Source organism: Oncorhynchus nerka, linkage group LG25 (assembly GCF_034236695.1).
Source record: "Oncorhynchus nerka isolate Pitt River linkage group LG25, Oner_Uvic_2.0, whole genome shotgun sequence".
Lineage (NCBI taxonomy): Eukaryota > Metazoa > Chordata > Actinopteri > Salmoniformes > Salmonidae > Oncorhynchus > Oncorhynchus nerka.
In genome coordinates, this window is record NC_088420.1 from 4,167,234 (window position 1) to 4,189,285 (window position 22,052).

The window sequence follows — 22,052 nt, forward strand, 5'->3', positions numbered from 1 at the left end:
TGTGCAGTATGAATAGATGTGTATAGACCAGCAGGGGTGGAGACACACACTGATAGGCTGATCGACAGACAGACAGACAGACTTTCTTAAGACGCAGAATATAGTTCCCATGCAGGAACACCAATCAGCGGAAATTCAGAGCGCCACCTATAGTTTTTGATAAAACTCAAACTTTCATTAAAAGACACATTCAAGGTAGTGAATTAAAGCTACACTCGTTGTGAATCTATCCACCAAGTCAGATTTGTAAAATGCTTTTCGGCGAAAGCATGAGAAGCTATTATCTGATAGCATGCACCCTCAAAATACTGCAACGTCACCTAACACGACAGATTTTGCGGTAGCCAGCGCTAAAATATAAAACATTCATTACCTTTGACGAGCTTCTTTCTTGGCACTCCTAGATGTCCCATAAACATCACTATTGGGTCTTTTTTTTCGATTAAATCGGTCCATATATAGCCTAGATATCGATCTATGAAGACTGTGTAATCAAGGAAAAAACTGAGTTTGATAACGCAACGTCATTTTTTAAATTAAAAAAGTCGACGATAAACTTTCACAAAACACTTCGAAATACTTTTGTAATGCAACTTTAGGTATTAGTAAACGTTAATAATCTATGAAAATGATCACGGGGCGATGTATATTCAATAGCTCCACGTCCTGATATCATATTTGGAAATGCGCTGCCTCGTGTCCGTTTGACCAAGAAACAAATCCGAGACAAATGACAAGACTGTTGACATCGTGTGGAAGCTGTAGGTATTATTGCAACCTCGGCCCCATTTAATGTGGGTCACGTTTAACAATGGGTTGAAGTGGCGCATGGATATATTTTCCCATTTTCAGTGATCAGATTTTCCTGCACTTTTCGATGAAACACACGTTCTGTTATAGTCACAGCCGTGATTTAACCAGTTTTAGAAACGTCTGAGTGTTTTCTATCCACACATACTAATCATATGGATATACTATATTCCTGGCATGATTAGCAGAGGCGCTGAAATGTTGCGCGATTTTTAACAAAAAGCTGCGAAAATGCGCATGATCCTTAACAGGTTTTAAAGGCCAAACAACACAACTCTTCACACAAAACTCTTCACACAATGAGAAAAACTTTAATAAGAATATAAATACATTAAATTAAAACATAACACCTGGCAGGTCCACTAGTTACACCTGGCAGGTCCACTAGTAACACCTGGCAGGTCCACTAGTAACACCTGGCAGGTCCACTAGTAACACCTGGCAGGTCCACATAACACCTGGCAGGTTGTAACACCTGGCAGGTCCACTAGTAACACCTGGCAGGTCCACTAGTAACACCTGGCAGGTCCACTAGTAACACCTGGCAGGTCCACTAGTTACATCTGGCAGGTCCACTAGTAACACCTGGCAGGTCCACTAGTAACACCTGGCAGGTCCACTAGTAACACCTGGCAGGTCCACTAGTAACACCTGGCAGGTCCACTAGTAACACCTGGCAGGTCCACTAGTTACACCTGGCAGGTCCACTAGTTACACCTGGCAGGTCCACTAGAGAACACCTGGCAGGTCCACTAGTACCACCTGGCAGGTCCACTAGTTACATCTGGCAGGTCCACTAGTTACACCTGGCAGGTCCACTAGTTACATCTGGCAGGTCCACTAGTTACACCTGGCAGGTCCACTAGTTACATCTGGCAGGTCCACTAGTTACACCTGGCAGGTCCACTAGTTACACCTGGCAGGTCCACTAGTAACACCTGGCAGGTCCACTAGTACCACCTGGCAGGTCCACTAGTAACACCTGGCAGGTCCACTAGTTACTCCTGGCAGGTCCACTAGTTACTCCTGGCAGGTCCACTAGTTACTCCTGGCAGGTCCACTAGAGAACACCTGGCAGGTCCACTAGATAACACCTGGCAGGTCCACTAGTACCACCTGGCAGGTCCACTAGTAACACCTGGCAGGTCCACTAGTACCACCTGGCAGGTCCACTAGTAACACCTGGCAGGTCCACTAGTACCACCTGGCAGGTCCACTAGTAACACCTGGCAGGTCCACTAGTATCACCTGGCAGGTCCACTAGTATCACCTGGCAGGTCCACTAGTAACACCTGGCAGGTCCACTAGTAACACCTGGCAGGTCCACTAGTACCACCTGGCAGGTCCACTAGTAACACCTGGCAGGTCCAGTAGTTACTCCTGGCAGGTCCACTAGTTACTCCTGGCAGGTCCACTAGTTACTCCTGGCAGGTCCACTAGTATCACCTGGCAGGTCCACTAGTTACTCCTGGCAGATCCACTAGAGAACACCTGGAAGGTCCACTAGAGAACACAGACAACTAAAGTTCCTCTTCACTTTTCTAGGTGGAAAAGAGAGAAACGGTCCAGGGAAGAGCAGCTCTCCACTCGGCTCTGTCTGCTAAACACTTTCCTTAGTCCGATTACCCACAGCTTCTCCACTCTGCTCTGTCAGCTAAACACTTCTGGATTCTTCCCTCGTAGGTAGGTAGGTAGATAGGTAGGTACGTAGGTAGATAGTTAGGTAGGTAGATAGGTAGGTACGTAGGTAGATAGTTAGGTAGGTAGATAGGTAGGTACGTAGGTAGATAGTTAGGTAGCTAGGTACGTAGGTAGATAGTTAGGTAGGTAGATAGGTAGGTACGTAGGTAGATAGTTAGGTAGCTAGGTACGTAGGTAGATAGTTAGGTAGGTAGATAGGTAGGTACGTAGGTAGATAGTTAGGTAGCTAGGTACGTAGGTAGATAGTTAGGTAGGTAGATAGGTAGGTAGGTAGGTAGGTAGGTAGGTAGGTAGGTAGATAGGTAGGTACGTAGGTAGGTAGGTAGGTAGGTAGCTAGGTACGTAGGTAGATAGTTAGGTAGCTAGGTACGTAGGTAGATAGTTAGGTAGGTAGGTACGTAGGTAGGTAGGTAGGTAGGTAGCTAGGTAGCTAGGTACGTAGGTAGATAGTTAGGTAGCTAGGTACGTAGGTAGATAGTTAGGTAGCTAGGTACGTAGGTAGATAGTTAGGTAGGTAGGTACGTAGGTAGGTAGGTAGGTAGCTAGGTAGCTAGGTACGTAGGTAGATAGTTAGGTAGCTAGGTACGTAGGTAGATAGTTAGGTAGCTAGGTACGTAGGTAGATAGGTAGGTAGGTAGATAGTTAGGTAGATAGGTAGGTAGGTAGATAGTTAGGTAGGTAGGTAGATAGTTAGGTAGGAAGGTAGATAGTTAGGTAGGTAGGTAGGTAGGTAGGTAGGTACGTAGGTAGATAGGTAGGTAGATAGGTAGGTAGGTAGGTAGGTAGGTACGTAGGTAGATAGGTAGGTAGGTAGGTAGGTAGGTAGGTAGGTAGGTAGGTAGGTAGGTAGGTAGGTAGGTAGGTAGGTAGGAAGGTAGATAGTTAGGTAGGTAGGTAGGTAGGTAGGTAGGTAGGTAGGTAGGTACGTAGGTAGGAAGGTAGATAGTTAGGTAGGTAGGAAGGTAGGTAGGTAGGTAGGTAGGTAGGTAGGTAGGTAGGTAGATAGTTAGGTAGGTAGGTAGGTAGATAGGTACGTAGGCAGGCAGGCAGGTAGGTAGGTAGTTAGGTACGTAGGTAGTTAGGCACGCAGGGGCAGGCAGGCAGGCAGGCAGGCAGCTAGGCAGGCAGGCAGGCAGGCAGAATGCGAGGCAGATGCGCAGGCAGGCAGGTAGGCAGGCAGGCAGGTAGGTAGATAGGCAGGCAGGCAGGCAGGCAGGCAGGTAGGTAGGTAGGTAGCAGGTAGGAAGGTAGGTAGGTAGGTAGGTACGTAGGTAGGAAGGTAGATAGTTAGGTAGGTAGGAAGGTAGATAGTTAGGTAGGTAGGTAGGTAGGTAGGTAGGTAGGTAGATATAGTTAGGTAGGTAGGTAGGTAGATAGGTACGTAGGTAGGTAGGTAGGTAGGTAGGTAGGTAGGTAGTTAGGTACGTAGGTAGTTAGGTAGGTAGGTAGGTAGGTAGGTAGGTAGGTAGGTAGCTAGGTAGCTAGGTAGGTAGGTAGGTAGATACGTAGGTAGGTAGGTAGCTAGGTAGCTAGGTAGGTAGGTAGGTAGGTAGGTAGATACGTAGGTAGATGCGTAGGTAGGTAGGTAGGTAGGTAGGTAGGTAGGTAGGTAGGTAGCGAAAACATGTCCATGTCTCCAAACTGTCTGTCCTTCTCCAAAGGAAGTGTCCATCTGGAGGTCAGTCTGACCAGAGACAGACAGGTTGTCTTCTCCTCGTTGGGAGGGACATACAGGACATGAGGATCTCTTGGCCGTCTACCGTGTTGTCACCATTCATCCCACAGTTCGGCGTTTCTTAAATTAGGATTTCCACCACTTCTGCTGCTGAGTCTGAACTTCTGGAGCTCTGGTGTGTGTTGGGTGGTGCCAGGAAGTGCTCTGAGGTGTAAAGAAAAAATAATAACCATGTTTTAGACACTGGATTAAAAACTGCAAGGATTTCAGCTCCTTCAGCACATAGACAGAGGGTCAGTGGGCCACAATCAAGCCGTGATGTTTGCCAAAGACAATCAAGCCGTGATGTTTGACAAAGACAATCAAGCCGTGATGTTTGCCAAAGACAATCAAGCCGTGATGTTTGACAAAGACAATCAAGCCGTGATGTTTGACAAAGACAATCAAGCCGTGATGTTTGACAAAGACAAAGACAATCAAGCCGTGATGTTTGACAAAGACAATCAAGCCGTGATGTTTGACAAAGACAATCAAGCCGTGATGTTTGACAAAGACAATCAAGCCGTGATGTTTGACAAAGACAATCAAGCCGTGATGTTTTGCCGTGATGTTTGACAAAGACAATCAAGCCGTGATGTTTGACAAAGACAATCAAGCCGTGATGTTTGACAAAGACAATCAAGCCGTGATGTTTGACAAAGACAATCAAGCCGTGATGTTTGACAAAGACAATCAAGCCGTGATGTTTGACAAAGACAATCAAGCCGTGATGTTTGCCAAAGACAATCAAGCCGTGATGTTTGACAAAGACAATCAAGCCGTGATGTTTGACAAAGACAATCAAGCCGTGATGTTTGACAAAGACAATCAAGCCGTGATGTTTGACAAAGACAATCAAGCCGTGATGTTTGACAAAGACAATCGTGATGTTTGACAAAGACAATCAAGCCGTGATGTTTGACAAAGACAATCAAGCCGTGATGTTTGACAAAGACAATCAAGCCGTGATGTTTGACAAAGACAATCAAGCCGTGATGTTTGACAAAGACAATCAAGCCGTGATGTTTGACAAAGACAATCAAGCCGTGATGTTTGACAAAGACAATCAAGCCGTGATGTTTGACAAAGACAATGTTTGACAAAGACAATCAAGCCGTGATGTTTGACAAAGACAATCAAGCCGTGATGTTTGACAAAGACAATCAAGCCGTGATGTTTGCCAAAGACAATCAAGCCGTGATGTTTGCCAAAGACAATCAAGCCGTGATGTTTGACAAAGACAATCAAGCCGTGATGTTTGACAAAGACAATCAAGCCGTGATGTTTGACAAAGACAATCAAGCCGTGATGTTTGACAAAGACAATCAAGCCGTGATGTTTGACAAAGACAATCAAGCCGTGATGTTTGACAAAGACAATCAAGCCGTGATGTTTGACAAAGACAATCAAGCCGTGATGTTTGACAAAGACAATCAAGCCGTGATGTCTGCTACTTGGGAAGCTACCGGCCTTGACTAAACGGTGACTCCGTAGCCAACACACACAGACACATGCTGTAACTCTGGCTGGTACGAATGAATAAGTCCACTACTTCCCCTCTCTGAGCCTGTAAGGGTGCCATTTGGGACCTGTCTGCTGTGACCCTGGGGTGTCTGGTTACACTTCAACCAGCACACAGATAAAGTTATTTGTTATTACATCGTCGTATAAAGCCTGTGTTCCGATGTAATTCCACTCCACACGTCATTTTCTCTGTATTTTTGTATGTGACTAGGTGTCCGAACTCATAGGTGACTAGGTGTCCGAACTCATAGGTGACTAGGTGTCCGAGCTCATAGGTGACTAGGTGTCCGAACTCATAGGTGACTAGGTGTCCGAGCTCATAGGTGACTAGGTGTCCGAGCTCATAGGTGACTAGGTGTCCGAGCTCATAGGTGACTAGGTGTCCGAGCTCATAGGTGACTAGGTGTCCGAGCTCATAGGTGACTAGGTGTCCGAGCTCATTTGTGACTAGGTGTCTGAGCTCATAGGTGACTAGGTGTCCGAGCTCATTTGTGACTAGGTGTCCGAGCTCATAGGTGACTAGGTGTCCGAGCTCATAGGTGACTAGGTGTCCGAGCTCATAGGTGACTAGGTGTCCGAGCTCATAGGTGACTAGGTGTCCGAGCTCATTTGTGACTAGGTGTCCGAGCTCATAGGTGACTAGGTGTCCGAGCTCATAGGTGACTAGGTGTCCGAGCTCATAGGTGACTAGGTGTCTGAGCTCATAGGTGACTAGGTGTCCGAGCTCATAGGTGACTAGGTGTCCGAGCTCATAGGTGACTAGGTGTCCGAGCTCATAGGTGACTAGGTGTCCGAGCTCATAGGTGACTAGGTGTCCGAACTCATAGGTGACTAGGTGTCCGAGCTCATAGGTGACTAGGTGTCTGAGCTCATAGGTGACTAGGTGTCTGAGCTCATAGGTGACTAGGTGTCCGAGCTCATAGGTGACTAGGTGTCCGAGCTCATAGGTGACTAGGTGTCCGAACTCATAGGTGACTAAGTGTCCGAGCTCATAGGTGACTAGGTGTCTGAGCTCATAGGTGACTAGGTGTCCGAACTCATATGTGACTAGGTGTCCGAGCTCATAGGTGACTAGGTGTCTGAGCTCATAGGTGACTAGGTGTCTGAGCTCATAGGTGACTAGGTGTCTGAGCTCATAGGTGACTAGGTGTCCGACCTCATAGGTGACTAGGTGTCTGAGCTCATAGGTGACTAGGTGTCCGAGCTCATAGGTGACTAGGTGTCCGAACTCATATGTGACTAGGTGTCCGAGCTCATAGGTGACTAGGTGTCTGAGCTCATAGGTGACTAGGTGTCTGAGCTCATAGGTGACTAGGTGTCCGAGCTCATAGGTGACTAGGTGTCCGAACTCATATGTGACTAGGTGTCCGAGCTCATAGGTGACTAGGTGTCTGAGCTCATAGGTGACTAGGTGTCTGAGCTCATAGGTGACTAGGTGTCTGAGCTCATAGGTGACTAGGTGTCCGAGCTCATAGGTGACTAGGTGTCCGAACTCATTCTGGATCCCGGGAACTGTTTCTACACACTCAACAAACATTTCAGTAATAGGAACCAGTAGGCTACACACCGGAGGCAGATGTTGAGGTCGAGGAAGTCTCAGAGGGTGCTAGCATGCTGGTGGGATCCACTGTAAGATCCGTCTCCTGGGCTAGGACATCACGGTCACACTGGGTGCTGCAGTCCCTGCTCTGGGGCTTGGACAGGAGCAACGGGGTGCAGGGGTGTTGGTGCGGGGGCAAGGAGAGAGGAGACACTGCAGCAGCCGTCTGGTCATCAGAGAGGCCCTTCCCTACAAGCACAGACAACAAGAGGAAGATGGTTAATTGTCTGAGCACAGACAACATGAGGAAGATGGTTAATTGTCTGAGCACAGACAACAAGAGGAAGATGGTTAATTGTCTGATCACAGACAACAAGAGGAAGATGGTTAATTGTCTGATCACAGACAACAAGAGGAAGATGGTTAATTGTCTGATCACAGACAACAAGAGGAAGATGGTTAATTGTCTGATCATAGACAACAAGAGGAAGATGGTTAATTGTCTGAGCACAGACAACAAGAGGAAGATGGTTAATTGTCTGAGCACAGACAACAAGAGGAAGATGATTAATTGTCTGATCACAGACAACATGAGGAAGATGGTTAATTGTCTGATCACAGACAACATGAGGAAGATGGTTAATTGTCTGAGCACAGACAACATGAGGAAGATGGTTAATTGTCTGAGCACAGACAACAAGAGGAAGATGGTTAATTGTCTGAGCACAGACAACATGAGGAAGATGGTTAATTGTCTGATCACAGACAACAAGAGGAAGATGGTTAATTGTCTGAGCACAGACAACATGAGGAAGATGGTTAATTGTCTGATCACAGACAACAAGAGGAAGATGGTTAATTGTCTGAATAACAGACAACAAGAGGAAGATGGTTAATTGTCTGAATAACAGACAACAAGAGGAAGATGGTTAATTGTCTAATCACAGACAACAAGAGGAAGATGGTTAATTACCAGATCAACCAATCACACACGCTCAAACATCTACTCTGTCAGCTTCCCTGCCACATCTATCCTAGAGCGGCTATCCCGGAGAGGGGAAACGACATACAGTACATGCATTTTTATTACAACAACAAAAATGTCATCATCTACTCGAGGAAGGTCCCTCACCGGGATTTCTCCCCAACGGTAGTTAAACTGTCTGGCGACACTATGCACTAAGCACTTAACAGCCGCCAGTTGTCTCTTGAGATAATGACATGGGCTGTTTAAGATCTGACATTCCTCCAGGCGTTATGACCTGTGACGCACCCCCCCCCTCGCACAGAAGGAGACAGGCGATGTCATAATTCTACAGATTCTTCAGGGAGGAGCTACACTGAGTAAACAAAACATTAGGAACACCTGCTTTTTCCCATGACATCGACTGACCTTATTGATGTCACTTGTTGAATCCACTTCAATCAGTGTAGATGAAGGATGTCAAACTCATTCCACGGAGGGCCGGTTGTCTGTGGGGTTTTGGTTTTTCTATTTGAATTAAGACCTAGACGACCAGGTGAGGGGAGTTCCTTACTGAGACCTAGACAACCAGGTGAGGGGAGTTCCTTACTGAGACCTAGAAAACCAGGTGAGTGGAGTTCCTTACTGAGACCTAGACAACCAGGTGAGGGGAGTTCCTTACTGAGACCTAGACAACCAGGTGAGGGGAGTTCCTTACTGAGACCTAGACAACCAGGTGAGGGGAGTTCCTTACTGAGACCTAGACAACCAGGTGAGGGGAGTTCCTTACTGAGACCTAGACAACCAGGTGAGGGGAGTTCCTTACTGAGACCTAGACAACCAGGTGAGGGGAGTTCCTTACTGAGACCTAGACAACCAGGTGAGGTGAGTTCCAGGTGAGGTGAGTTTACTGAGACCTAGTCAACCAGGTGAGGGGAGTTCCTTACTGAGACCTAGACAACCAGGTGAGGGGAGTTCCTTACTGAGACCTAGACAACCAGGTGAGGGGAGTTCCTTACTGAGACCTAGACAACCAGGTGAGGTGAGTTCCTTACTGAGACCTAGTCAACCAGGTGAGGGGAGTTCCTTACTGAGACCTAGACAACCAGGTGAGGAGAGTTCCTTACTGAGACCTAGACAACCAGGTGAGGGGACTTAGTGTTTGACTTGTGAGCTTGGGCCCTAGAGCTCACCTTTCCCCTGGATGGGTTGCTCCACTGGGCCATCAGTGTTGATGGAGGGGACAGACCTGGCTGGACGGAGGGCCTGCTGCTCGGTGCTGATGGAGGGGACGGACCTGGCTGGACGGAGGGCTTGCTGCTCGGTGCTGATGGAGAGGACGGACCTGGCTGGACGGAGGGCTTGCTGCTCGGTGCTGATGGAGGGGACGGACCTGGCTGGATGGAGGTCCTGCTGCTCTGTGCTGATGGAGGGGACGGACCTGGCTGGATGGAGGTCCTGCTGCTCGGTGCTGATGGAGGGGACGGACCTGGCTGGACGGAGGGCCTGCTGCTCGGTGCTGATGGAGGGGACGGACCTGGCTGGACGGAGGGCCTGCTGCTCTAGCCTGTTCTGCTCCCGTCCAGTCCGTTGCTGTAACACCCTGATCACTGCATCCTTCTCCAGGAGCTGGGAGTGCAGCGCTCGGACTCTACACACACACACACACACACAACGATTGCATATGAAGTCAGTCAGATCACTATGTTGATCTCTATCTGAACCTAGGTCAGACCAACTGACGTTACTGTGTAGCCTTCAGTGAGCAGGAAGTTAAAAGCAGAAATTGTACCTGTTCTCCATCTCCCGGTGCCTGTGGCTGAATGGCAGGTAGTCGTTGAAGCTGTTGTCGGGTGAGTGACGAGGCGAGTGTTTGATGACGCTGCTGTCTCTCTGAGCTGCAGCGGTGGCGGCTGCGTCCATAGCGAACTGCCTCATGGTGCTCTCCTCCAGGTACTTCTGTTCCCAGTGTGTGATGTCAGCCTCCAGAGCCAGGATCCTCTCTTCTCTCTCAGCCAGCTGCTGCTGCTGTACAGACACCATGGAGCTCAGATCAGAGGGCGGGGAGCCAGGACCGCTAGCCGTGCTGTGGGACTGACAACGTGGAAGGAAATTATTATTATTTTTTAAATCAAACAAATATGGAGTTGTTTTGTTTTGTTTTGTTTACTGTACAGACTTAGGGGTTGTCACATTTTACATTTTATATACCAGTGCTGTTAGGCAGGGTAGCCTAGTGGTTAGAGCGTTGGACTAGTAACCGAAAGGTTGCAAGTTCGAATCCCCCGAGCTGACAAGGTACAAATCTGTCGTTCTGCCCCTGAACAGGCAGTTAACCCACTGTTCCTAGGCCGTCATTGAAAATAAGAATTTGTTCTTAACTGACTTGCCTAGTAAAATAAAGGTAAAATAAATACAAATTCTGGTCCTTGAGGGCCAAAACACTTCAGGTTTTTGTTTCTACCTACTAGTTAATTGCACCCAGCTGGTGTCCCAGGTCTGAATAAGTCCCTGATTAGAAGGAGAGGAGGAGAGGCCCTCCAGGACCGACATTGAACAGCCCACACCATGTGTCTCCTCTCCTGCTCACCTGTGCTGATCGGAGGCTCTTCAGCTCCTGCTCCAGCCTGGTCCTCAGCCTCAGTTCCAGGGCCTCTCTCTTCTCACAGGCTGCCTGTAGTTGGCCCAGGGAACTCTGCAGCCGCTTTACCTTCTCTACGTACGCCCTCTTCCTCCTAAGCTCCTCCTCCAGGGCCAGGTTACGGGCCTGTGCCGACCCCAGGGCCTGTTCCAGAACCTCCCGGCGCCGAAGCCACTCCTCCTCGGAGCCACGCAGACGCTGCACCTCCCGCTGCTGTTCCTCATCTGAGAGAGAGAGAGAGAGAGACATTAGTGCAACACATTCAGACTGGAAAAAGCTTAATTTTGATCAGATGCCAACCAAAGTATAATGTTATTTGTCTGCCAGCCACACAAGTAACTGATCTTACAATGAAAAAGCAATGTATTTCTTACAAATAACTAAACACGGCCGTCAATTTTTAGGTTGACACCTTTTCGGCCCACCAACTGACATTTTCACAGTCAAAATAAGAGTATTCCTCAAAGGCTAATTAATCATTGCTTCTGGAGGGCCAACAGACAGGGTAGTGTGACTGTTATTCTGTTCCATAACAGACCACTTGAAGCTGATTTAACCCGTTGAAGTGTTTGATTCATTAATGTGTTTGATTCTTTAATGTATTTGATTCTTTAATGTGTTTGATTCTTTAATGTGTTTGATTCTTTAATGTGTTTGATTCTTTTAATGTGTTTGATTCTTTTAATGTGTTTGATTCTTTAATGTGTTTGATTCTTTTAATGTGTTTGATTCTTTAATGTATTTGATTCTTTTAATGTGTTTGATTCTTTTAATGTGTTTGATTCTTTTAATGTGTTTGATTCTTTAATGTGTTTGATTCTTTTAATGTGTTTGATTCTTTAATGTATTTGATTCTTTAATGTATTTGATTCTTTAATGTGTTTGATTCTTTAATGTGTTTGATTCTTTTAATGTGTTTGATTCTTTTAATGTGTTTGATTCTTTAATGTGTTTGATTCTTTAATGTGTTTGATTCTTTAATGTATTTGATTCTTTAATGTATTTGATTCTTTAATGTGTTTGATTCTTTTGATGTATTTGATTCTTTAATGTGTTTGATTCTTTAATGTGTTTGATTCTTTAATGTGTTTGATTCTTTAATGTGTTTGATTCTTTAATGTATTTGATTCTTTAAACTTCATTCCCCCAATACACTAAATCATTGTTGTGAAGCTTTACCACAGGCCAGATGATGATAGTGTTGAGAGTAAACCTGACGTCACATACTGAGGTAAAGAAATGCCCAAAGAGGGAGACATATCTATCAAGGGGGTCAGTGTGCTGTGAGTGAGGAATGGAAACCCTGCATTAGTTGCCCGTGAGGAAGGGGAGAGCGCTCGGCAGCTCAACAGCTATGCAGCCATGTGCAGCAGAGTGGGGAGGGAGGCATTCCCAGTGAACGGAACAGCCTGACATACCAGAAAAAATGCCAGGAATCTATGCCGCATTTACTGTGGAAGGATGTGAATAATGGCTGGTGTTCAAGTGCCAAGGCCGACCTCTGTTAGCAGGACGGGGAGGGAGGCAGGACCTGAGAGCAGGGAAAACCCCGCTAGCCTGCCCTCTGACCTCTGACCTCAGACCACATTAACACAGCAGCAATATCCGACAACAGACCACATCAATATCAGACAACAGACCACATCAATATCAGACAACAGACCACATCAATATCAGACAACAGACCACATCAATATCAGACAACAGACCACATCAATATCAGACAACAGACCACATCAATATCAGACAACAGACCACATCAATATCAGACAACAGACCACATCAATATCCGACAACAGACCACATCAATATCCGACAACAGACCACATCAATATCCGACAACAGACCACATCAATATCCGACAACAGACCACATCAATATCAGACAACAGACCACATCAATATCAGACAACAGACCACATCAATATCAGACAACAGACCACATCAATATCAGACACAGTCTAGTTTAACTATGTGCCACAGAATGCCAGGGTGAAGTGTTTCACAAAGCTCTGTGATTTGTAAAAACAACCCTTGCGAACAGATCTGAAAACACTCTCTCTTGCCCAGTGCCCTGCTCTCTCGCCACAGAAAATCTTACTTTTATTTTACCTTTATTTAACTAGTCAGTTAAGAACAAATTCTTATTTTACAATGACGGCCTAGGAACAGTGGGTTAACTGGTCTAGGAACAGTGGCTTAACTGGCCTAGGAACAGTGGGTTAACTGGCCTAGGAACAGTGGGTTAACTGGCCTAGGAACAGTGGGTTAACTGGTCTAGGAACAGTGGGTTAACTGGCCTAGGAACAGTGGGTTAACTGGTCTAGGAACAGTGGGTTAACTGGTCTAGGAACAGTGGGTTAACTGGCCTAGGAACAGTGGGTTAACTGGTCTAGGAACAGTGGGTTAACTGGCCTAGGAACAGTGAGTTAACTGGTCTAGGAACAGTGGGTTAACTGGCCTAGGAACAGTGGGTTAACTGGCCTAGGAACAGTGGGTTAACTGGCCTAGGAACAGTGGGTTAACTGGCCTAGGAACAGTGGGTTAACTGGTCTAGGAACAGTGGGTTAACTGGTCTAGGAACAGTGGGTTAACTGCCTTGTTCAGGTGCAGAACGAGAGATTTTTTTTTAACCTTGTCAGCTCGGGGATTCGATCTCGCAACCATTTCGGTTATTAGTCCAACACTCTAACCACTAGGCTACGCTGCCTCCTCTACACTCTAACCACCGCTACGCTGCCTCCCCGATTATAAAGAGTATGTAACAAGAAGTGCTTCCTCTTTCGTCTCTCTTAACATGTTGGCATCTGATCTCTACTTACTTTGTTCCAGGAGTTTGGTGAAGACCTGCTGTTTCCTGTCTGCCGATTCAACTTCCTGCTGTTTGGTAGCGTTGTCCAGACGATCTACAGGTGGAAGAGAGAGGGAGGGAGCTCGATGAGGATCTATAAATACTTGTTGGAAGGAAGAGCCACACTTAAACCCCTAAAGAGTCTTGCTGCAGGTTACTAGCTTTGGCCTCATGGATGGAAAGTTATTAATGTTTTTAAAATAATTTTATCATGAATTTAAAAAATATATTTATTTTTAAACCTGCCCGAAAATACGGTGTTTCTATGTCAAACGATTTTTTGATATTTCAGTCTTCTGTGATGTGTATAAAGTGTAACATTGGGATGTAAACTCAAAATGTAATACATTTCAACTCTATATCTGACATGGTACAGGTGTCTTCATAACCACGTGTGTGAGGTGTGGATACTTTTGTTAAGAAACACTCTGTGTGACTGATTTAGCACACTGCAGTCTTTCCTTTAGCTTTATTTAACCTTTATTTATGTAGGGACATAAAAAAAAAACTACTAACTTACTAGCTGCGTTAGCATTAGCATCTAGCTGCTGGTAGTCTTACCTCTGAGGTCTCTGTTGAAGTCGTGCAGTCTCTTGATCTCTGACTCCAGTTTGTTCCTCATGGTTTTCTCCAGGGTCTCTCTCTTGGCTGAGCCCTTCATCAGGGTCTCGTAGGCCTCAGATATCTTCTGGATCTCTACTTCCAGCTGGAACGAAACACAAGAGGAGGACACTGTCAGTCTGAGGGTCTCTAGCTTTAAACACAGATCATCCTCACCAGTGGTCACTTTTGAGGGGGGGGGGGTTAAGGGGGAGGGGGAGTCCTCAGAGGTGGAAACACATAAGTCGACATTGGAAAAGCGACAATAAAACACTGGTGAAAAGTCAGACGGTGGAAAAGTGACAATTAACTCAACAATTTGAGGGGTGATTTACAATCAAGGAATCAATGGTCTCACAAGACTGGGATACTGAATGAATGAGACATGTGGAGGAGGAGCAGGAGGAGGTGGAGGAGGAGGAACAGGGGGAGGAGGACCAGGAGCAGGTGGAAGGGAGGCATGAGGTAGAGGAGCAGGAGGTGGAGGAGCAGGAGCAGGGGAAGGAGGAGAAGGAGGAACAGGGGGAGGAAGAGGAACAGGGGGAGGAGGACCAGGAGCAGGTGGAGGGGAAGCATGAGGTGGAGGAGCAGGAGGTGGAGGAGCAGGGGAAGGAGGAACAGGGGGAGGAAGAGGAACAGACGGAGGAGGACCAGGAGCAGGTGGAGGGGAAGCATGAGGTGGAGGAGCAGGAGGTGGAGGAACAGGGGGAGGAAGAGGAACAGGGGGAGGAGGACCAGGAGCAGGTGGAGGGGAAGCATGAGGTGGAGGAGCAGGAGGAGCAGGGGAAGGAGGAACAGGGGGAGGAAGAGGGGGAGGAAGAGGAACAGGGGGAGGAGGACCAGGAGCAGGTGGAGGGGAAGCATGAGGTGGAGGAGCAGGGGAAGGAGGAACAGGGGGAGGAAGAGGAACAGGGGGAGGAAGAGGAACAGGGGGAGGAGGACCAGGAGCAGGTGGAGGGGAAGCATGAGGTGGAGGAGCAGGAGGTGGAGGAGCAGGAGGTAGAGGTGCAGGAGGTGGAGGAGCAGGAAGTGGAGGAGCAGGAGGTGGTGGAGGAGCAGGAGGTGGAGGAGCAGTTTATAGAGGAGCAGGGGGAGGAGCAGTTTATAGAGGAGCAGGTAGGGGAGGAGCAGTTTATAGAGGAGCAGGAGGGGAGGAGCAGTTTATAGAGGAGCAGGAGGTGGAGGAGCAGTTTATAGAGGAGCAGGGGGGGAGGAGCAGGTGGGGGAGGAGCAGTTTATAGAGGAGCAGTTTATAGAGGAGCAGGAGGGGGAGGAGCAGGGGAATGGGGAGGAGCAGGGGCAGGTAAGGTGGAGGGGGAGGAGGAGAAGGAGGAAGAGCAGTTGGAGGAAGTTAACCTACTGTTCCCTGGTTAGGCCTTCATTGTAAATAATAATTTGTTCTTAACTGACTTGCCTAGTTAAATAAAGGTTAAATAAAAATAAATTAATAAAGGTTAAATACAAAATAAAAATATATATAAAAATGAGATATATAAGGACCTCGACGATGCATTCCAAAAGACACCGTAACCACCTCGACGATGCATTTCAAAAGGCACCGTAACCACCTCGACGATGCATTCCAAAAGGCACCGTAACCACCTCGACGATGCATTCCAAAAGGCACCGTAACCACCTCGACGATGCATTCCAAAAGGCACCGTAACCACCTCGAACATTCCAAAAGACACCTCGACGATGCATTCCAAAAGCATTCCAAAACACCGTAACCACCTCGACGATGCATGCATTTCCAAAAGGCACCGTAACCACCTCGACGATGCATTCCAAAAGGCACCGTAACCACCTCGACGATGCATTCCAAAAGGCACCGTAACCACCTCAACGATGCATTCCAAAAGGCACCGTAACCACCTCGACGATGCATTCCAAAAGACACCGTAACCACCTCGACGATGTATTCCAAAAGGCACCGTAACCACCTCGACGATGCATTCCAAAAGACACCGTAACCGCCTCGACGATGCATTCCAAAAGGCACCGTAACCACCTCGACGATGCATTCCAAAAGGCACCGTAACCACCTCGACGATGCATTCCAAAAGGCACCGTAACCACCTCGACGATGCATTCCAAAAGACACCGTAACCACCTCAACGATGCATTCCAAAAGGCACCGTAACCAAGGATTCTCTCACCTTCTGAAGTCTGGCGACCTTCTCGCTGTACACCTCCAACTCTTTCCTTAGTCTCTCGTTCTCCCTCAACAGGTCCATTTGGGCAGTGTTGTTGTGAGTACTGGTGTTGCTGTGGTTCGCGTAGACCTCTGGACCATAGTGGACACTGTGTCGAACCATCTCGGCCTGGGGCTGGGAAGGTACGTACCTGGGGAGAGGAGAGGGACTCGTGAGTATCAAACGGTATCGTTCACAACATCTTGGTTGTAAAACCCATAGGGGCACTGGGATATAAAGCTATATTCATCCCATATAGAAAACAAGGTGTCATTACTGGTCTGGCACTCATAATTGGAATATGTGTGTCATATTTACCTGTGCTGTGATTGGAATGAGGGAGGTGGTTCCTGATAGTAGTGTCCGTGTGTCTCCTGTGAGTGGCTGAGCATGTATCCAGGAGGCCTGACCAGGAAGGGGTAGTCTGGGGGAGGTCCCCTCTGAAACTCTGGCCCCTGGTGTTCAACAGGCCCAGAGTGGCCATTAGACAGTTGAGGGTAACTGTGAGAGGAGCTGAGAGGCTGAATGTCTCTGCTTGATCTCTCCAGGGAGAGTTGCATGAGACGCTCACTGAGGCTCCGGGCGTGCTTCCGTTTCAGCTCCCACTGGCCATCTCCCTGGTGATCCATCATGTCAGGTCCCAGCTGAGGCTGACCCTGCTGGGCCCCTACCGAGGCCAGGTACTGAGAGTGAGCCTTGGCCTCCTCATAGGTGGGCAGCTCCTCTCCGTGTCTGTGGAGCTGGTAGAGATGACACACGAAGTCACTCTCACAGTGTTTGTAGTCCCCCTGGTACTCCTGGCCCTGGGGGTCCTGTCTGGTGGACATGTGGATGAACTGGGACTCTTCCTGGGTCAGGCTCTCCAGAGAGGAGCGGGGTGATCCGGTACCGCCTCCTCCACTGCTGTTGCTGCCTCCACGCAGGGCCTGCTGCTGGATGGCCAGGAGGGTACGGGTGTCCGTGGGGATCCCGTGACGGAGCTGCTCCACGATTAGACGGTGTAGAACCGTGCCAGAAGACTCCTCAGCAGTTCTCATCTCAGTCAATCAGAGAATAAAATAAGTGAATGGATGTGTTGAAGAGTTGGATGTTTTTGGATTCTTAATAAACCACAGATCTATATAGAAGAGCAATAAGAGAATTAGCTCAATCAAGTAACTAGCTAATACATTTGGTAGCATTTAACATAAAGCCTTATAATGCCGTTATAATTAAGACTTGTTATTTAACGAGGCAAGTCAGTTAAGAACAAATTGTTATTTACAATGACGGCCTAGGAACAGTGGGTTAACTGGTCTAGGAACAGTGGGTTAACTGGCCTAGGAACAGTGGGTTAACTGGCCTAGGAACAGTGGGTTAACTGGCCTAGGAACAGTGGGTTAACTGGCCTAGGAACAGTGGGTTAACTGGCCTAGGAACAGTGGGGGTTAACTGGGTTAACTGGCCTAGGAACAGTGGGTTAACTGGCCTAGGAACAGTGGGTTAACTGGCCTAGGAACAGTGGGTTAACTGGTCTAGGAACTAGGAACAGGAACAGTGGGTTAACTGGTCTAGGAACAGTGGGTTAACTGGCCTAGGAACAGTGGGTTAACTGGTCTAGGAACAGTGGGTTAACTGGTCTAGGAACAGTGGGTTAACTGGTCTAGGGACAGTGGGTTAACTGGCCTAGGAACAGTGGGTTAACTGGCCTAGGAACAGTGGGTTAACTGGCCTAGGAACAGTGGGTTAACTGGTCTAGGAACAGTGGGTTAACTGGCCTAGGGACAGTGGGTTAACTGGTCTAGGAACAGTGGGTTAACTGGCCTAGGAACAGTGGGTTAACTGGCCTAGGAACAGTGGGTTAACTGGTCTAGGAACAGTGGGTTAACTGGTCTAGGAACAGTGGGTTAACTGGCCTAGGGACAGTGGGTTAACTGGCCTAGGAACAGTGGGTTAACTGGCCTAGGAACAGTGCGTTAACTGGCCTAGGAACAGTGGGTTAACTGGCCTAGGAACAGTGGGTTAACTGGCCTAGGAACAGTGGGTTAACTGGTCTAGGAACAGTGGGTTAACTGGTCTAGGAACAGTGGGTTAACTGGTCTAGGAACAGTGGGTTAACTGGTCTAGGAACAGTGGGTTAACTGGTCTAGGAACAGTGGGTTAACTGGCCTAGGAACAGTGGGTTAACTGGTCTAGGAACAGCGGTTTAACTGGCCTAGGAACAGTGGGTTAACTGGTCTAGGAACAGCGGGTTAACTGGCCTAGGAACAGTGGGTTAACTGGTCTAGGAACAGTGGGTTAACTGGTCTAGGAACAGTGGGTTAACTGGCCTAGGAACAGCGGGTTAACTGGTCTAGGAACAGTGGGTTAACTGGCCTAGGAACAGTGGGTTAACTGGTCTAGGAACAGTGGGTTAACTGGTCTAGGAACAGTGGGTTAACTGGCCTAGGAACAGTGGGTTAACTGGTCTAGGAACAGTGGGTTAACTGGCCTAGGAACAGTGGGTTAACTGGCCTAGGAACAGTGGGTTAACTGGCCTAGGAACAGTGGGTTAACTGGTCTAGGAACAGTGGGTTAACTGGTCTAGGAACAGTGGGTTAACTGGTCTAGGAACAGTGGGTTAACTGGCCTAGGAACAGTGGGTTAACTGGCCTAGGAACAGTGGGTTAACTGGTCTAGGAACAGTGGGTTAACTGGCCTAGGGACTGGTCTAGGAACAGTGGGTTAACTGGCCTAGGAACAGTGGGTTAACTGGCCTAGGAACAGTGGGTTAACTGGTCTAGGAACAGTGGGTTAACTGCCTTGTTCAGGGGCAGAATTACATCTTTTTTTTTTTTTTTACCTTGTCAGCTTGGGGATTCAATCTTGCAACCTTCCGGTTACTGGTCTGACTCTCTAACCACTAGACTACCTGCCACCCCTATTCCCATAGTAACACCAAGTTAGTGCACAAATACAACCCCTGCAACATTCTTCTCTGGGCTTTTGCTGTTCATTTAAATAAAAAAAAGTATGAGCTAGGACTCTAGTACATGATACTCTGCATTCAGTTCAGGGTAGTCTATTATAATTAAGTAGAATTGACTTCAGCATGTAAATGCAAACACACCAAACACTGTAAACTATAGCGTAGGCCTATATTAGCTTGTCAAGCCATATTACTAGGTATTATTTTGAAAGAAAAAGGCCAAAACCCTGAAGTATTGAAGAAAAAAATAATATGTATATTTTAGTTATTGGATATCATTATATTGAGTCATTTCCTGCTGCCAGCTACACAGTTTCCTTTCAGATTCCGTTCAGATTCCATTAAATTGCCTGATTTGTCCTTTTTTGGGGGGGTGGGGGGGGTTTACAGATTATTTGCACATACAGAAGTATGACGGAGATCAAATGAGATCATTGAGGCTTTGTTGAAAGACAAAATGTATGTTTACAATGCAAACAGTGTGGATAACACAGGCTTACTGTATGCATGGGCCTAAATACTATAAACTCTATAGTCAACACACATCGCCTGGGTAGACTTTCACACATCTGATAACATTCCAGTCTCAACTAGGAAAATAAAACATATAGCCCAATAAAACTATTTAAACTCACTGTCAATAAAGTGCAGATGAACTCTCAGACTTGATCACAGACCAAAGCCGACTTCCCGACATTTTAAATAAAAGTATAAAATATATGTAATGAGGAATTAAAAGACAATTATTATAACATTATTATAACACATCAAGTTAAAAGGAACAAACCCGAATTTTCGCCTATAATACTAATTTGAAAGACCTATCCACCATGCGTAAAAGCAACTCATTCCAAAAAAAAACAGCTAAATTAAACTCTTACCAATTTACATTCTCACCACGGAAGCAAGTTGTTCACGGCGTATATTGTTTATATTTCTTGCTGACGGAAAAAAATAATCCTAATAAAATGTAGTGGAACTGCAAATGATGTAGAGTATTTGTTGCTCTGAGAGAGAGAGAGCGCGCGCTGCTACGGTGTGCGTCTGAGAAGATCTCACAACAGACTGAGCGGTGCGAGAGATCGCGCTGCTATTAAATAACTGAGGGCCGATTGTTCGCTGAGACTGGAATGATTGGAATGAGAGGACTCCAAGTCCCCCAGGGATGAAAAGCAGAACCGCAGAGCAAAGCGCAAAGTGCACAGAGGGAAAAGGGGGCAGGGCAAGTAGAATCGGAAACGCAAAACGGAGCGGAGCAGTCAGAGCGGAGCAGCACCGTGCACATAGCAGAGAGACATCTGCCTGTGTAATGTAAAGCGTTTTTGTTGTTTGTTAGCAGTTGGGGGGATGGAGTAATTAGCTACATAGCATGCTGTGACTAGAAAGAGATCGGGGCGCTATTGTGAAGCAGAGAGGTAATGTTTTTTCATTAAAAAAAAGCTTTTCTTTAACCTACATAACATTCTAACCTCCTCATATAGTATACCATACACCAATATTCTATTAATTACATCTAGAAATAGTCTATGAAAAAATAGATTTGACCCACTGTTTTCCTTTAGGGTTTCACCATCAACAGCTGTAATATTAGTTAAGTCTGAGAAATCCCTTTATAACACTTGGTGACAACAGCTAATGTATGAGGGGGCTTTATAAAATTACAATACCACGTCTGGTAATTGGATGCTTGATCAAATACAGTCCTTTACTACCCACCTACAATTCAGACAACAGTTGCTGCAATATGTCCAAACATGTACTTTAGCATTGATGTAGCAGCAAATAACAGGCAGGTTATCTGGACATTAGCAGAATTCATCCTGATTTCTTTCAGGGTCTTTTGTTTGCACGTGTCTGGTAAACATTTAAGCCGATGCCGAGTGTGTGTCTGTGTGTGTGTGTGTACGCTTGTGTACGCCTGTTTGTGTGAGGGGTGTGTGCTGGTCAGGTGTATGAGCCATGCTGCCTGCCAGCTGTCTGGGGGTCCCCTGTCCCCTGCCCCCTGTCCCCTGCCCCCTGTCCCTGTCCCCAGTCCCTTATCCCCTTCCTAATCAGGGTTAGCTCTGAGAGAAGAGATGCATTGTTCTCCTCACAGCAGACATGACCAGGAGGAGAGGAGAAGAGGAGGTGACAGCCCTGCCATCTGCTGTATGGGAGCCCCTCCTCCACCATCATCATCACAAATGGCACCCTATTCCCTATGTAGTGCACTACTTTTGACAAGGGCCCACAGAGAATAGGGTGCCATTTGGGACACTGGCCAGGACTAACCAACACCAACCCCCTAGTCCTAGATGCCCTGCATTCTTCACACACATGCTGCTTAGGGGGATGCTGCCTAGGCCCTAGGATCAGCTGGCCTGGCTGAGAGAGGGGGATGCTGCCTAGGCCCTAGGATCAGCTGGCCTGGCTGAGAGAGGGGGATGCTGCCTAGGCCCTAGAATCAGATGGCCTGGCTGAGAGAGGGGGATGCTGCCTAGGCCCTGGGATCATCTGGCCTGGCTGAGAGAGGGGGATGCTGCCTAGGCCCTGGGATCATCTGGCCTGGCTGAGAGAGGGGGATGCT

General features: G+C 47.3%; 1 protein-coding gene across 1 annotated transcript; it reads right to left on the reverse strand.

The window, feature by feature from the left end:
• Positions 1 to 3,754: 3,754 nt before the first annotated feature.
• On the reverse strand, positions 3,755 to 20,636 carry LOC115123994 (angiomotin-like 2a). Its single transcript, XM_065009488.1, has 10 exons — positions 20,368 to 20,636; positions 16,858 to 17,656; positions 16,504 to 16,690; positions 14,306 to 14,450; positions 13,716 to 13,799; positions 10,844 to 11,118; positions 10,046 to 10,347; positions 9,447 to 9,904; positions 7,317 to 7,538; positions 3,755 to 4,390 (listed from the first exon to the last, which is right to left on the reverse strand). Exons 2-10 carry the CDS (start codon positions 17,574 to 17,576, stop codon positions 4,308 to 4,310), a joined length of 2,475 nt encoding a protein of 824 aa, XP_064865560.1. The 5' UTR covers positions 17,577 to 17,656; positions 20,368 to 20,636; the 3' UTR covers positions 3,755 to 4,307.
• Positions 20,637 to 22,052: the final 1,416 nt, after the last annotated feature.